Here is a 15368-nt window from a genome sequence, read left to right on the forward strand (position 1 = left end):
AAGAGGAAGCCAGCAAGTGTCATGATGGTTAGGGCACTGGACTCCCATATGGAAGACTATGGTTTGAATCCTGGGCCTGGTGGCTTATGAATTACCCCAGGCCTGTGTGCATGTGTGCCCCAAATCCCCAGAGGAAAATAGAGGAGAGAGAATTGCAGCATGGCCATCCCTCCTGGGGGATGATTTCTCAGTTTCCCTCTCTCTGTATTAGAGGAGTCCTACCCGGTAGGGCCCCAGGATCTGTTTTGAGCTTTTGACCTTTAAGCACCGCTTCCAGTCGGTTCAACATGTTGGCAAGGCTGCTGTTGTATGCCCACCCCACTCAACATGTTTGGCAAGGCCGCTTGTTGTACGCTCCGGAAACTGTGGTAGCCTTGTTGGGAAGCGACCTCCCTCTGACTCCCTGATATACTACTATAAAAAAATTACATAGCTCTCTTGAGTATGTGATGAGATTTTCCCAAAAGTCCCCCAACCACTCCCCTCGGCCCTGATCACCTACTGTCAATTACAATGCTTTATCTCTGTGGTCACAATAAAGGGTGTGCTGAAGTTCTATCTAGGCAGAAATAATCTTGACCTTTAGAAGGCCCTTCAAGATACATTTAACAAAAACTTAAAGATAATCTTTTCTTTACATAAAATAGGATTAGGCCAAAACTAGCCAAGAACACCCCCGCCCTCACCAAGTGAAATAGATAAATATATTAGGATTCCTTAAATTAAGTTTTAGATCCCTATAAAACTATATAAGTATCATTCTTTATTAAGATCCATAAGAACTAATATCTATACTTAAGATTTTCTTTTCTAAGCATCATGTTCAGTAATCACAAGATGGCTGCCGCCACATCAGCTGATAATTATCTCTGCTTGCTGGAACCGCTTTTCTGAAACTGCATTCCATGGAGACCCACCTACATCAAACGAACAATGGCGGAACCTCAATAGACCCATCCTTAATCCAACACTAAATGGAATCTATGATCCCTATTAAACTAAAAATTAGAACACGTAGCCCCTCACCCATTTACTTGCATGTAACACATTTTCAATAAAAAGGCACAATTCCTAGTGGTTGTCACTCTTCAGAGAGCGATCTCTGAGGGGTTTCCGACTCAGGACGTGCATAAAAAGGCACCGAGGCCTTAGTCTTCTTCCTTTCCTGCGCCGCTTCCAACTAGTCAACCCACTCCCACCCAGGCTAGACCCCAGCACTGTATCTCTTTGTCTCTCTAGTGAGTGCATATGCCCTATGGTAAAAACTTAAAAGTAAAATTTTTAAAAATTTGTAAATATATTGTGGATTTTAAGATCTATTTAAAACTGTGAAATCATTTAAATTATCTGTACCTCGTACTTTTTTAAAAATAAAATGTTGCTTTTGGAAATTTTCATCCTGAGCTGGTTGATAATTTTTATGAGAAATTTGAAGAACACTTTAACCCATTTCTATTATTTCATTATGATAGTCTTCATATCATTGACTAATTATCATTCATTAGAATAGCAATTGAATATGAAAATAACTGGAGAATAACATTATATTTCTTAAGCAATTTTAAAGTACTTCCAGGTATTAAGATAAGCTAGTATATTGTGTTCTTTATTAAAAATGTGGATGCTGAGTACTACTGTTTCACTAATATATTTTTCCTTGGGTTAATTATATAATATATTTGAGCTGTGTTTAAATAAGAGTAATTATGCCTCCTTATTGCCATTTCAGCAAGTATTAATTACACCCTTAAAGTATACAGGGTTCTTTTTTACCTTACACATAAATATAACAAATACCAAACATGTTATTACTATGACATTGGTTGATGGATAAAATATAGGACACCAGTTAATTTAACAAAAAATGTTTAGAGAGGGCATATACACTCCCTGTAGAGAAAGAATGAAAGCACATCCCATGGGGACTGGTCATCCTGTAATCCCTTCTTTTCCATTTCTCCCTTCTTCCAGCATTTTGCTCATCTGTACACACATACACACACATGCCTGGAATATTTCTCAAGCTACCAGGTCTGAGACTGGAACTAAACAGTTGGCCATGTGAGGTCCAGGCACCTTGATCACCATGCCAAGATCTAGCCTGACCCTTCTTCAAGAGACAGACAGCTCCATGGCTCCTGTGATCTAGCCATTTGGGGAGAAAGGAAGATGTCCCACTGATAACTGGGCCTCCAGCATCCAAAACTCGCGTGATTGAACTTCCAAGTTTGGGAAGAAACCGATCATCCACCAGATGACTAGAAATCGCTGCAGGACCACAAGAAATATGGGGAAGCAGGAAAATACCTCTCCCACAAGGGAAAAGGATAGCTCCTCTTTATCCACACACAGTTCAATGGAAATCATGGAAATGTCTGATAAAGAATTCAGAACATTCATAATGGCAAAGCTAACAGAGATGGAAGAGAAGAGAGACAAGGAACTGCTGAAGAGGAAGGAGAAAGGAGTTGAAGAGTTCCAGGAGGTGAGGAAATTCATGCTAGATCTAAAAGAGGAATTTCACACTTTACAAAAGAATCAGATGGAACTGTTAGAGATGAAGGCTATAATACAAGAAGTCAAAATCTCCCTTGAAAGTATTAAAAGCAGACTAGATCATACAGAAAATAGAATCTCTAATGTAGAAGAGAAAATGGTTGGCCTAGAAAAATCCACCGCGAAGACTGAGAAAATGGCCCAAAAATTTGAGAATAATATGCGAGAAGTACTAGATACCATCAAACGTCCAAACATCCGGATAATAGGCATCCCAGAAGGTGAAGAGACTCATAAGGGCATTGATAATCTATTCCATGAAATCTTACAAGAAAATTTTCCAAACCTGGAGAGGCACTCAAAGATTCAGACCCAAGAAATACAGAGGACCCCAAATAGAATCAACCCAAGAAGATCTTCTCCAAGACACGTTATAGCCAGATTGACCAAAACCACAGACAAAGACAAGATACTAAGACTGGCAAGAGAAAAAAGGCAAGTTACCTACAAAGGGTATCCCATCAGACTAACGGCAGACCTCTCATCGGAAACAATGAGAGCGAGGAGAGAATGGGAAAATGTATTCAAAGTATTAAGGGAAAAGCAATTTCAACCGAGAATTCTGTACCCAGCAAGGTTATCGTTCATTTGGGAAGAAAAGACACGAACTTTCCCAGATAAACAAAACCTGAAAGAATTTACCAGCACCAGACCGGATCTCCAAGAAGTTCTTAAGGGAGTGCTATGTCAGTAAAATTAAATGCAGACACACAGAAATAAGAGTTCAGAAACTAAGAAAATGGGCAACTTAATTGTAGGGCCAAAAGCTGGAGTTGAGTATTACATCCCAGATTTCAATCTGGAACATCGAACCTCAACAGATACAGAAGAAAGATTAAGTACATGAGACTGAACTGATGAAACAGTATTCTACGACTTGACTAAAATATTGCTGCTTTTCTTCTAAGCTTTGTTGTCCGGTTTTAAGGATTTTTGTCCTGTCTTCAGCTATCAATAGATTCATGTTCCGACTATTTGAACAGAATACTAACCTGTTTCTAGGCTTTAAGTTTCAAAGAAATATCCTTACCAGTTCAAAACTGCTTTTCTTGAAACCATCGGCTGATCTTGCTATTGAAAGTAGTTAGATTACTTATGATATTGTGTGATCAACGAAATGTTGGGGGAAAAGGAATTGAAGACAACTGTAGACAGCAGAGATAGTGTAATAAGAGAGTGGAATAGGGCAGAGGGCTAGACATGGGGTAAAAAACATATATATGAAAGTAGAAATGGAATATTATGGATGATAACATGCATTATTAAGCCGCTATGCAGTATATTCTAGATGGGAGACCACATTTAGAATGTTGTGATGATGCTCAGGGAATGAATGTAAATTAATAAAAAAAAAATTTTCAGAAGAAAAAAAAAAAGGCATTAGAAATACCTATTTGATGACTGCAGTTAAGCTATATAGCCCTAGTTAGGTGCTACTTTACAGTATGTTCATTCTATTCACTGAGGTTTATGCCTAAAGTCAGTCTTGTGTTCATGGATATGTACATATCAGCTGTGCTTGCTATTGAAAATATTTAGATTTATTAAGATATTTAGTGAAACAATAAAATGGGGGAGGCATAGAAAGCAACAATAGATACCAGACACAGTGTGGGAGGAGGGTGGGAGATGGCAGAGGGTGAGATAGGGAATCAAGGATGGGAAAAAAGGCAAAATATACAGAAAACAATAAATGGAAAATGATTTGTTGACAATAACACATATGTTGATGTGCTTGATTGAGCCAATATACAGTGTATTCTCAATGGAAAAATCTCATTTTGTATGTTATAATGATGTACAGTGAATGAATGTAAATAAATAAAGAAAAAATATTAAAAAAAAAAGATCTAGCCTGACATCATAAATTTTAATTACAGATACATAACAAATAACTTCAGTATGAGCAAATATTGTAGGGAACACACTTTGCTGAAAATGATTGTTTATCTGAAATTCAAATTTAACTGAGGCAGCCTGTATTTTTGTTCACTAAATCTGTCAATCCAATTTATAAGCTTCAGTTTCTAACAAATGTGATGGATGATTTGAACATATGGTCTCTAATGTCTCCTAATTCTTTCTCAGAGTTCATGGGGTATGATCTCTACCTGCTAAAGGTCAGAAGAGTATTTTGTTTCTTTTCCTAGAATACAACTACTCGTGGCATTTACTCAATAATTCAATCCCTGCAACACGGAATATCATGTCACTAGCTCATTGAGGAAGAAGCTAAAAACTGCCAAATTATTTTCAAAATAGTCTTTCAGAAATGGGATTACAAATTCTGGCTAATGAAACTAGAAAAACTGAAGAACATCTAGTTTTACCGAATTGACCTGACTGAAATTTAAAAGACATACTCTGCTGACATGACTTGGGTAATTTATTCGTTTTTGTCAGACCTCTGTAACCAATCTTGACTGCCGAACAGAACTCAAATGGAACACTGTGCCAGAACCACCATCACCATGGCCCATCAACTTCTTGAATTCCTCCATTTCCTCTAACATTAAAAAAAAATTTTTTAAAAGGAGACATTTTAGAAAGAATTGGAAGGCAGCTTTTGTGTGATGAAATAGTGCTAGCCATGGCTCAACTTGCTCTATGGCACTGACAGATTGCAAAATTTATAACACACATAAGAATCAAGCCTTAAGTGATGAGACAATACTTAGAACAAATCCAAGTATATATAGAAGGAAGTATATACATTTGCCAGATGTAAGACTATGTTTTAGCCGCAATCCAAATAAAAGGTGATCATATTCCAGAATTCCCAAAAGAGGAAGACTCACAAATAGTCCCATGTATTCAGAGGTTAAAACTGATGAATTTGTACATCATTCACTTTAACACACTCAGAAAGAACATCTTAATCCCATTTTTCATATCTTTTCTCAAATTAATTATGTTTACTTAATATAGTCTCAGATCTCCATATGAGAATTTTTATTCCTTGTTAACCAAAATAATTCCCTTTATTTATTACAGCAGAAAATTATTAAGATCTAGAAGGTATATGTTACTATCCTTTATACACAGTAATTCTTGGATATATTCAGTCATATAAAAACTTACCAAACCAGAAAGTCACCTTACTCAAGTAATCTTACCTTTCTACCTACTTGTCTTGTGACAGATGATAATACTGCAAGCCCAGATGATAATACTGCAAGCCCAGAAGAAAATACTTCGGCGAACCTTGATTTGCATATCTCTTTCTAGTACCTTATTAATTGCAGACTCCGATCAGATGCCAGAGCTTCCTGACTGCCCTTTATGCGCTAGACATTCCCTTAAGTCTGTTAACTATGTTATTTCACTTAATTTTCTTAATGACCTTATAGGTATTATTTTCCCCACTTACTAGCATGTCTTAAATGTGCTAGAACACTTACAATTAACCTACAGTTGGGCACAACAGTTAACACAAAGCCTATTCATAATGAAGTTGTTTTGAATAATAATTTTTTATTTAACTTTGTTTACTTATTTATTTATTTTTATTTGACCAGAGAGAGACAAAATGAGAGAGAGAGAAAGAGAGAGAGAGCAAGCAAGCCACCACTAGGACTTGAACCATGGTCAGCCATGTAAGAGTCCAGCACCCTTAAACATTATGCCACCTGCTGGCCCCAGTTATAAAGAAGTTTCAATTATCTCATGTAATTTACCAAATACTGTGCTGAATGAAATCATGAATGGCTTGCTGCCACTACCTGGTATCATGTATTTTACAACATATCAATAATCTAGGAAGAGGTCAAAATTCAAAATCCAACAGTTTCTATTGAATGTGTGTCATTTTCAGACCATAATAATGTCAAAAAAAATCTTAAATCATCACAAATCAGGAACTGTCTGTGAACATCTTGTGAGCTGTTTTGCCTGTCTGGTTGTTTTGATTTTCCCAGATAAATCTTGTTTTCTTGTTAGTAGAGGAAAATGTATGGTGTAATTAATTCTGCTGCAAACCTCTCATGGGGTGGACCTTAGAAATGCAGAGGGATCTGATTCAACTTAACCCTATCCTCCTCAACTGTCAATGTCATGAGTGGTTCTTTCTTCCCACAGTAGAACACAAATTATTAGTAATACGACTTCACATTTTATAGCATCTTTGCTCTTGGTATGGTCAAGGGAGCTTTTAGGGCACCGACTCCTCCATTTAGAATGTATCTGAATTTCTGATAGCCCTGAATTTTTCTCTCTTGTGTGTCTTCCTAACCTTTACAGTCTTTGTATACAACTGAATACATTCATACCAGTGAAGACTCCCCAGGCTAAAGTGTGTGCTCTGGGATAAGGCAGGTTCAGGTAATCAGTATCCTTGAAACTGATCTAAAATTCAGAGATGGAAAATGATATTCAGCCTGTTGCTTATACAGTATCTATTTGCTGTAGGTTATCTCTCTCTCTCTCTTTTTAATGTACTCTGATTATAGCCAGGTAACTTAACTGTATGTTACTACAAAATGCAAAGTAAAAACCAGAAGAAATAACCTTGATCCTAGGTTTAGTATTTTCTAGTATCAAGACTTTTGCTTGAATTTTCAGAACTGTAAAATAAGGATATGAGAGTCTATCTCTGCAAACTTTTTAAGGGCTAAAACTAGACTCACTAAGTGACAGCTTTTTGTCAGGTACTATTTAATGTGAAGTCTTGTTATAACTAGTCTATAATGTGTACATAATTCAATAATTTTTTAACACAGTGAGCGTGATTACACAACATAGAGCAGAAAACAACTTAGGTGTCATAGAATACTTACTTCTGATACACAATAGAGATCAAAGGAAACCAGAGCTTCCACAGTTGAATGACTTGCTCTAGGTGGTCAAAGAGCAAGAAGCCAAAGCTCTGGGGTGGACCAGGAAGACTTCTGCTACACAGTCTGAGCTCTAACCAAGAAACAGTTTCCATTTGTAACATTCCTTTCAAAAGGGCCTTCATTACCTTCACTTGAGAACTTCTGCTGCCTTCACTGGACACTTTCTCTTTGCCAGGAACAGTAACTTTCCAATTGTCACCCAGATAGTAAGTGGCAAAGGCAGGGATGTAAACTCAAAGCTGTCTGGCTCCAGAGCCTGAGCTCTTAACCACTGTGGTACTTCGTTAACCACACAAATGCTCAGCCTCGCAGGAGAAAAGGCAGAGGAGGGGGTGGGGAGCCTTGCCAGCGTGAAATAAGCTGAGACATGTTAGGTTTTATGCCTGGAAAGCCAGATTAGTGGCCGCCTAGCTCAAAGTTGTACACTTTGAGGTACACGGAAGCTGACAAGCAGTTAAGGTTTTACAAAAGTTTTTAAAGACTCGTTAAAGGAAGAAATGCAGCTCCCAGTTATACTTAGAATTTAATAGGCATGTCAAAATCCTAAACCACAAGATTTAGCTAATTGCATCATATTAAATAGGTAAGGTTTGACTTAGTTTTGTGCTTAACCTGTTTAAAAAAAAATAGAAGAAATATCCATACTTAAATGGTGTTTAAATGTTACATGATCAATGTATTTTTAATAGAATTGGTATTTTAGTAAAGGTTTATTCACTTCCAATGAGTAAGAAAATTACTGCCAACTGGTAGCAGAATTATAGAATCCAGAAACAGAAACTTATTTTAACAAAAGGACATCTAAAGGAGGACTTCAGAAAGTAGGTATGAGACATCTTGATATATCATAATCTGAGCTTGAAATGTGGATGGGCACTGAAAACTCTGCCCTCCTGCATGCCCACGGTAGTCAGTACTTTACATGGCCCCATGTCTGTGCACGTTTCTCCATACTTCACCTTTGTCCTGGAATGTGCTCATGCTTATAAAGAGTCTTAGCCTAGAACTGAGCATGATAATATAGGAATGTGGTACCATTTATAAGAGACATAGCATACCAACCTCAGGAATTTCCTTTTTGGAAAACTAGGACTGAATAAAAAAAAGTTTCACTTTTAAGAGAGGTAGAGGGCCCTACACTGATTATTGACTATGTATCTATCGATCGATCTAGGTTCTAACTTGATAATAGAGCCACAACAATAGTCATGAGCCCAGTGGTCTGTGGGACCCTCAAGGGCAGAAGCAATACCTTACCATCCTTCTTCTCTAATCCAGCACTTTGGTATAAGTGATATGCAATAAATGTTCCTTTACTGCAATAACATTTAATAATTATATAATCTTAGAAATTCTAGTTTATGGAAATGTATAGTGATCTTTTTTCATGTTTTACATATAAAATCGGGTCAGTTCATGGCATGGCGGTGAAGGCAGTTGATCCCACATGGCTATGTGAGACATGTTAGGTTTTATGCCTGGAAAGCCAGATTAGTGGCCGCCTAGCTCAAAGTTGTACACTTTGAGGTACACGGAAGCTGACAAGCAGTTAAGGTTTTACAAAAGTTTTTAAAGACTCGTTAAAGGAAGAAATGCAGCTCCCAGTTATACTTAGAATTTAATAGGCATGTCAAAATCCTAAACCACAAGATTTAGCTAATTGCATCATATTAAATAGGTAAGGTTTGACTTAGTTTTGTGCTTAACCTGTTTAAAAAAAAATAGAAGAAATATCCATACTTAAATGGTGTTTAAATGTTACATGATCAATGTATTTTTAATAGAATTGGTATTTTAGTAAAGGTTTATTCACTTCCAATGAGTAAGAAAATTACTGCCAACTGGTAGCAGAATTATAGAATCCAGAAACAGAAACTTATTTTAACAAAAGGACATCTAAAGGAGGACTTCAGAAAGTAGGTATGAGACATCTTGATATATCATAATCTGAGCTTGAAATGTGGATGGGCACTGAAAACTCTGCCCTCCTGCATGCCCACGGTAGTCAGTACTTTACATGGCCCCATGTCTGTGCACGTTTCTCCATACTTCACCTTTGTCCTGGAATGTGCTCATGCTTATAAAGAGTCTTAGCCTAGAACTGAGCATGATAATATAGGAATGTGGTACCATTTATAAGAGACATAGCATACCAACCTCAGGAATTTCCTTTTTGGAAAACTAGGACTGAATAAAAAAAAGTTTCACTTTTAAGAGAGGTAGAGGGCCCTACACTGATTATTGACTATGTATCTATCGATCGATCTAGGTTCTAACTTGATAATAGAGCCACAACAATAGTCATGAGCCCAGTGGTCTGTGGGACCCTCAAGGGCAGAAGCAATACCTTACCATCCTTCTTCTCTAATCCAGCACTTTGGTATAAGTGATATGCAATAAATGTTCCTTTACTGCAATAACATTTAATAATTATATAATCTTAGAAATTCTAGTTTATGGAAATGTATAGTGATCTTTTTTCATGTTTTACATATAAAATCGGGTCAGTTCATGGCATGGCGGTGAAGGCAGTTGATCCCACATGGCTATGTGGTTTGAATCTTGGACCCAGCAGCTTAAAAAACAAGTCAGGCATGTGCGAGCGTGCCCAAAATTCTGAAAGGAGGGAGAAATGGAGAAGGAATTACAGTATGACCATTCCCCATGGAAGGCACTTTCTTTTTATTTATTCATTTATTTTGGATTTTACCATAGGCTGTGTAGCTTGAGGGAGAGAGAGAGATGAGCCACTGAGAAGGAAAGTGAGAAGTCACCCATTGGGGGGGATGGCCATGCTGTAATCCCTTTTCCTCCATTCTTTTCTTGGGATTTCGGGCAAGCACGCACACAGGCCCTGTGTGATTTTTCAAGCTGCTGGTTTGAGAGTTGAATCGCAGTCAGTCATGTGGGAGTCCAGTGCCTTAACTACTATACCACCTGCTGACCCCAGAAATCTGTGAAGTTAAAAAATTAATTCAAGTTGGCAATGAAGTACATCTATTTTGGTACTTTTAAACTCTAAAATGATTGATTAGAAATGACTCTCCAAAAGAGAAAAAGCACATAACATGAGAATACATTTGTAATTCTAAACATAGGATTATGAAAAGTGCAACTTACATTTTTCCTTTAAAATATTATCATTTTCATCAAACATTTATATTAGCAAAAACACAACGTCATAGAGGAAAACCAGGGCATATTGCTTTTTTAGGAATCTAGTAGTAAAAGATGCCTTCTCTTCCAATAAATTCTATAAAATTAACTGTAAAAAATATCCCTCACTCTTGGGACCAGCAGATGGTGTAATGGTTACATCGCTAGACTCCAACGTAGTTGACTGTGGTTTGAGTTCCAGACCTGTGACTTAAAACTCATGCCAGGAGCATGTATGTGTGTGTGTCCAAGATCCTGAGAGGGAACGGAGGAGAAGGATTTATGGCATAGCCATTCCCCCTGGGGATAATTTCTTATTTTCTGTCTCTCTGGCAAGTGCACATGCCCTATAGCAAAAATCTCTCTAAAAAAGAAAATAAAACCCTCACTCTCAACTAACCTCCCTAAAAATATACTTGTAATCTCATGAGAATAAAATCTCATTTTGAAAATAAAAATGACTATGAATCTGTATAGTCAAAATAAACTTGTTTTGGGTTAAACCATGAAATATTGGAGTTGAATCCCTACCCTGGGGTTTTGAAAAGCATGCAAGGTGTTTGTGCACACAAGCACGCCCAAAATTCCAACTGGATGAAAAATGAAGGAGAAAGGATTGTCGCAAGACCATATTCCATTGAGATGTGTTTTCTAAAAAAGGGTGGGGTTTCTCTTTCCCCCTCTCAAAGGAACTTGGTAACAAAAACCAATCAACCAAAAAAAAAAAAAAAAAAGCCCCAAATTACATCAATAATGCAGCAATGCAGCATTTAGCTATTATATTTGCCCTTAAAATTTATAATAAACAATGGTTCTTGAACAATGGACCAAATAATCTCTATCAGTTTTTATCAGAATTACGTACATTGGGGATATATTAAATGCAATTGTTTTAAAACTTCATTTTCTTGGGACCAGCAGTTAGCGTAATAGCTATGTCGCTGGACTCCCACATAGTCAACCACAGTTCGCATTACGGACCCGGTGGCTTAAAACTCACACCGGGCACGTGTGCGTGCGTGCCCAAGATCCCGAGAGGAGAATGGAGGAGAAGAGATTGCAGGTGATTTCTTGCTTTCTGTCTCTCTGTCTCTCTGTCTGGCGAGTGCATGCACCCTATAGCCAAAAAAAAAAAAAAAAAAAAAAAACAACTCTCCAAAAAAAAAAAACACTTCATTTTCTTTATTCTATCAATAAACTCTTGCACGCAGAGATATTAATAAAAAGAATGCTTGCTCAGATTAAATGGCAGCCATGAAATGTTAAGCCTGAATGCTTTCATTAAAATTGAACACTATTATGTGACATTGCTGGTTTTGCTGTACAAAACTATATACACGCATATCACATATATTGTATGTTCTTTGCCAAGAGTCTCTTGAATTCTGGTCCATGCTTTCAGGAGAAAAGGATAAGATATGGCTCTTTAAAATCAAACCCCTCTAACTCTGCTATTGTATACACGAATAACTGAAACGTAATGTCATAGGTCCTTGTCCTACCTACTGAATCTACCAGGTCTCAAGAAAGGAAAGGGATGCTTCTAACTATGCAGTCAAAAAAGTTTTTTCCAGGTGATAATCCTTGAGGATATGCATTAAAAATGATTTGATGGGGTATGAGAATAGGGGTGGGTATTTCTACCCCCCTCCATTTCCAAATGGGGAAATTGAGCAAAATCTTGGAAACCTGGGCAATTTTCAAATAGTCCTCTATAACTAGAGGGAGAAAAATTGAAAAGGAGAAGCTTTACACCATAAAATATAAAAGACTTAATGAACTCTCAATATATAGCAAGCAGACTGTAGTGGGAATAGTTTAGTTCCATATTAGAAGAACACTGTATGTCTTGGTTCTGAAAGTTATCAGACATGACCATGCCTAAGGTGCGCTAAGTAATGCTGGGCAATAAATCACTCCAATAGTTTATGGTTAACCCAAAATGAATTTATTTTGACTTATACAGATTCGGTTGTCTGTCCTGAGACTCTGCAAGGCAGCAGTGCTCAGGTTAATAGTGTGGTATTCCAGGATCCTTCAGCCTGCACCTCAGTCTTAATATGAACTTCCTTGATTGCGACAGCAAGGGAAGAGCACAGAGACATCGACATCATCACTGGCTCTTAAGTTTTGCTTCAGGAAGTGAAACATTTCACATTTGCTCACCTGCCACTAATCAGAGTAATCACATGGCCATTCCTAATTCCAGCGGCGTGGATAGTATAAACTTCTCCTATGCCTAGAGCCAGAGAGAGGACAGGAAAAGTTGGGGAGTACTGAAAATGCCTTCAGCAATTATGAAATGTTATGAAAACATCTTGTATTTAAGATGAGCCTAATGGTGTCCATATTACTAGTATGTCATAAATTAGGGTTCAAACTAATTAAAGTTGTAATCTTGATCTTGTGATTGAAAGCTGGAGACTTTGAGTAGTTTCACTGTTACTCAATATGTGCATCACTATCTGTAAGCAACTGTAAAAACTAGTCATTTAGAAGAAGAAGTGATTCATGAAGTTATTTAACCTGAGTTATTATTTAAAGACTAAAATCCAGGGCCAACAGGTGGCATGGAGATTAACGAAGCTGGATCCCACATGGCCAGCTCCTGGACACAGTGGTTTGAAAATCATGTAGGTCCTGTGTGTGTGTGTGTGTGTGTGCATCCCCAAAATCCATAGAGGAAAATGGAGAAGGGATTGTGGCATGGCCATCCCTCCTGGGGGTGATTTCTCACTTTTCTCTCTCTCTGTATCTGTCTCTCTTTCTCTGGGGAGTGCACATGCCCTGTGGCGAAACTGAAGAAAAAAAAGACTAAAGTCTAGATGCATTTAAATGAATTGCTTTGATAAGTAGTCCTTAATTTCAGTAATCATTTTAGTTGCTACAATGAATAAACAACTGAAGGAGCATTTGATCAAGCATCGGTTGTAAATATCAATTTAATTTTAATGACTACCAAGGATTAAGTGGCTAATACAGATTTGTGATTTGATATTGGCGATATGGCAGAGATGGTAGTACTACATCCCTTCCGGATGTTCCCTCATGTGAAGTATCTCTATCAGTTTATTTTAAAATATTGCCAGAGGGTGCATGCTCACCCGAGAGAGTGAGAGAGAGAGAGAGAGAGAGAGAGAGAGAGAAAGAGAGAGAGAGAACTCTCCCCATTGAGTTATGATAACACGGTCATCCTTTCACCTCCATTTCTCCATTTCCCCAAATTTGGGAGATGCTGGTACACGGCCCCTGTGTGTTTTTCATGCCCCTAGACTGGGACTGTTTTTCAAGCCCAGAAGTTAGCCATGTGGGACGTGGCCCCCTTTACTACCTAGCTATTTTAATTTTTAAAGTATTGTTTTAAAGTCATTAAAAAATTAGTTTCATATTATTTTCTGAACGTAAGGTTTTTTTGGTTTTTTTTTGAGAGATTTTCACTGTAGGGCACGTGCGCTCGCCAGACAGACAGAGAGAGACATAGAGACAGAAAGCGAGAAATCACCCCCCAGGGGGGATGGTCACGCCGCAATCCCTTCTCCTCCATTCTCCTCTCGGGATCTTGGGCACGCACACACACGCGCCTGGCGTGAGTTTTAAGCCACCAGGTCCAGGACGCGAACCGCGGTCGACTACGTGGGAGTCCAGCGACATAGCCATTACGCTAACTGCTGGTTCCCCTGAACGTAAGCTTTTGAGCCATCAAAATGGCCTACACCATTGGAGCTTGTCAGACTATACTCAACAGGATATACGCAGGTGTAAAGAATCTTGTAACAAGCATGCACTTGGGAACTATAACGTGCACACAGCTGTGTCTGATTCCTTTATTTTTTAAAACTATCATTCAACTCTTAGTTTATAGATTGGCATCAGTCACAATCTTTGATGTCGAAGCTCAAACTGCTGAGAGGGTAAGCTGGAGGCCCCGTTCTGCGGGTTTCTCTGCGCCTCCGCTGCGGCCCCGGTCCGCCCTCCCACCTGGCTCTTGCAGGTACCTTCCCTATCCTTCTACCTGTCCCTCGTGGGTGCGCCAGCCTTCCCGAAGCTACGCTCTAGCGGTGGGAATGGGAACACACTGCCGGGGAGCTGCCTTTCCATCCAGCTTCCGCAGCCCGACCCCGAAGACCTGAAGCCCCGGGGGGAGGAAATAACTCGCCCTCGGCTCACTCCCGCCCTGTTCCTCTCTCCGGCTCATTGCCTTCCCTCGCTCCAATGCCGCCGAGCTCGTCTCCACTTCGGGACAGCAGTGCGGCGGAGGTGGCAGCGAGCTCCCGGGCTCTGGACGAGAAAATGGGGCAGGGTGAGTAAATGAGCGGCTTTAGGAAGAGGCCCTACAGTGCCCGGCGAGGGCTCGGCACTCCGCCCGTGCGGCGAGGGGAGGTGCTCCCTGGCTCGGCTCGACCGGGCCCGGCCCGCGTAGGGTTGAGCCTCGGAGAGGCTGCTGCTTTCTCCTCCTTTCAAGTCCTGGCTTGAGAGCGAGCTGCAAGCGCGCGGGCTGGGGGAGGGAAGAGTAGGAGAGGAAGCCTCGAGAGAGAACAGGCGGGTCACTGTCTCCTATGAAAAGAAAGTAGGAGCCCTGGGTGGGAAAGAGATTAGCCCTCTCAACTTTTCTCCGGGAAAAGTTTCCCCAGGGCGTTTTGTTTGTGCAAACTCGGCCGGAGGAGCCCGGGAGTACGCTGCGGGCTTGGCGGCGGTGCCTGAGCGCCTGGCCCCGCTCCGCCTCTTCCAGCCGGGGCAGCTCCTCTGGCTCCCCGCAAGGCGCCAAATGGCTATTCAGTAAAGCCCACGGGGCGGGGGCTGCAGCGCCGCCTCCTCCCGGCT

The 15368-nt window shown here is 39.6% G+C and overlaps 1 protein-coding gene across 5 annotated transcripts in view; it reads left to right on the top strand.

Annotated features, from left to right (window-relative positions):
• Positions 1-14659: 14659 nt before the first annotated feature.
• The window catches only part of COBLL1 (cordon-bleu WH2 repeat protein like 1), a 181945-nt gene continuing 181236 nt past the window's right edge, over positions 14660-15368 (top strand). For all 5 annotated transcript variants that reach the window (XM_006160254.3, XM_006160257.3, XM_006160256.3 and 2 more), the window contains exon 1: positions 14660-14847. In XM_006160254.3, coding sequence (XP_006160316.1) covers positions 14760-14847 — 88 coding nt within the window. In that variant the 5' untranslated portion in view covers positions 14660-14759. The remainder of the gene's footprint in view (positions 14848-15368) is intronic.

The sequence above is a fragment of the Tupaia chinensis genome, unplaced genomic scaffold, assembly GCF_000334495.1.
Source record: "Tupaia chinensis unplaced genomic scaffold, TupChi_1.0 Scaffold000674_1, whole genome shotgun sequence".
Classification (NCBI taxonomy): domain Eukaryota; kingdom Metazoa; phylum Chordata; class Mammalia; order Scandentia; family Tupaiidae; genus Tupaia; species Tupaia belangeri.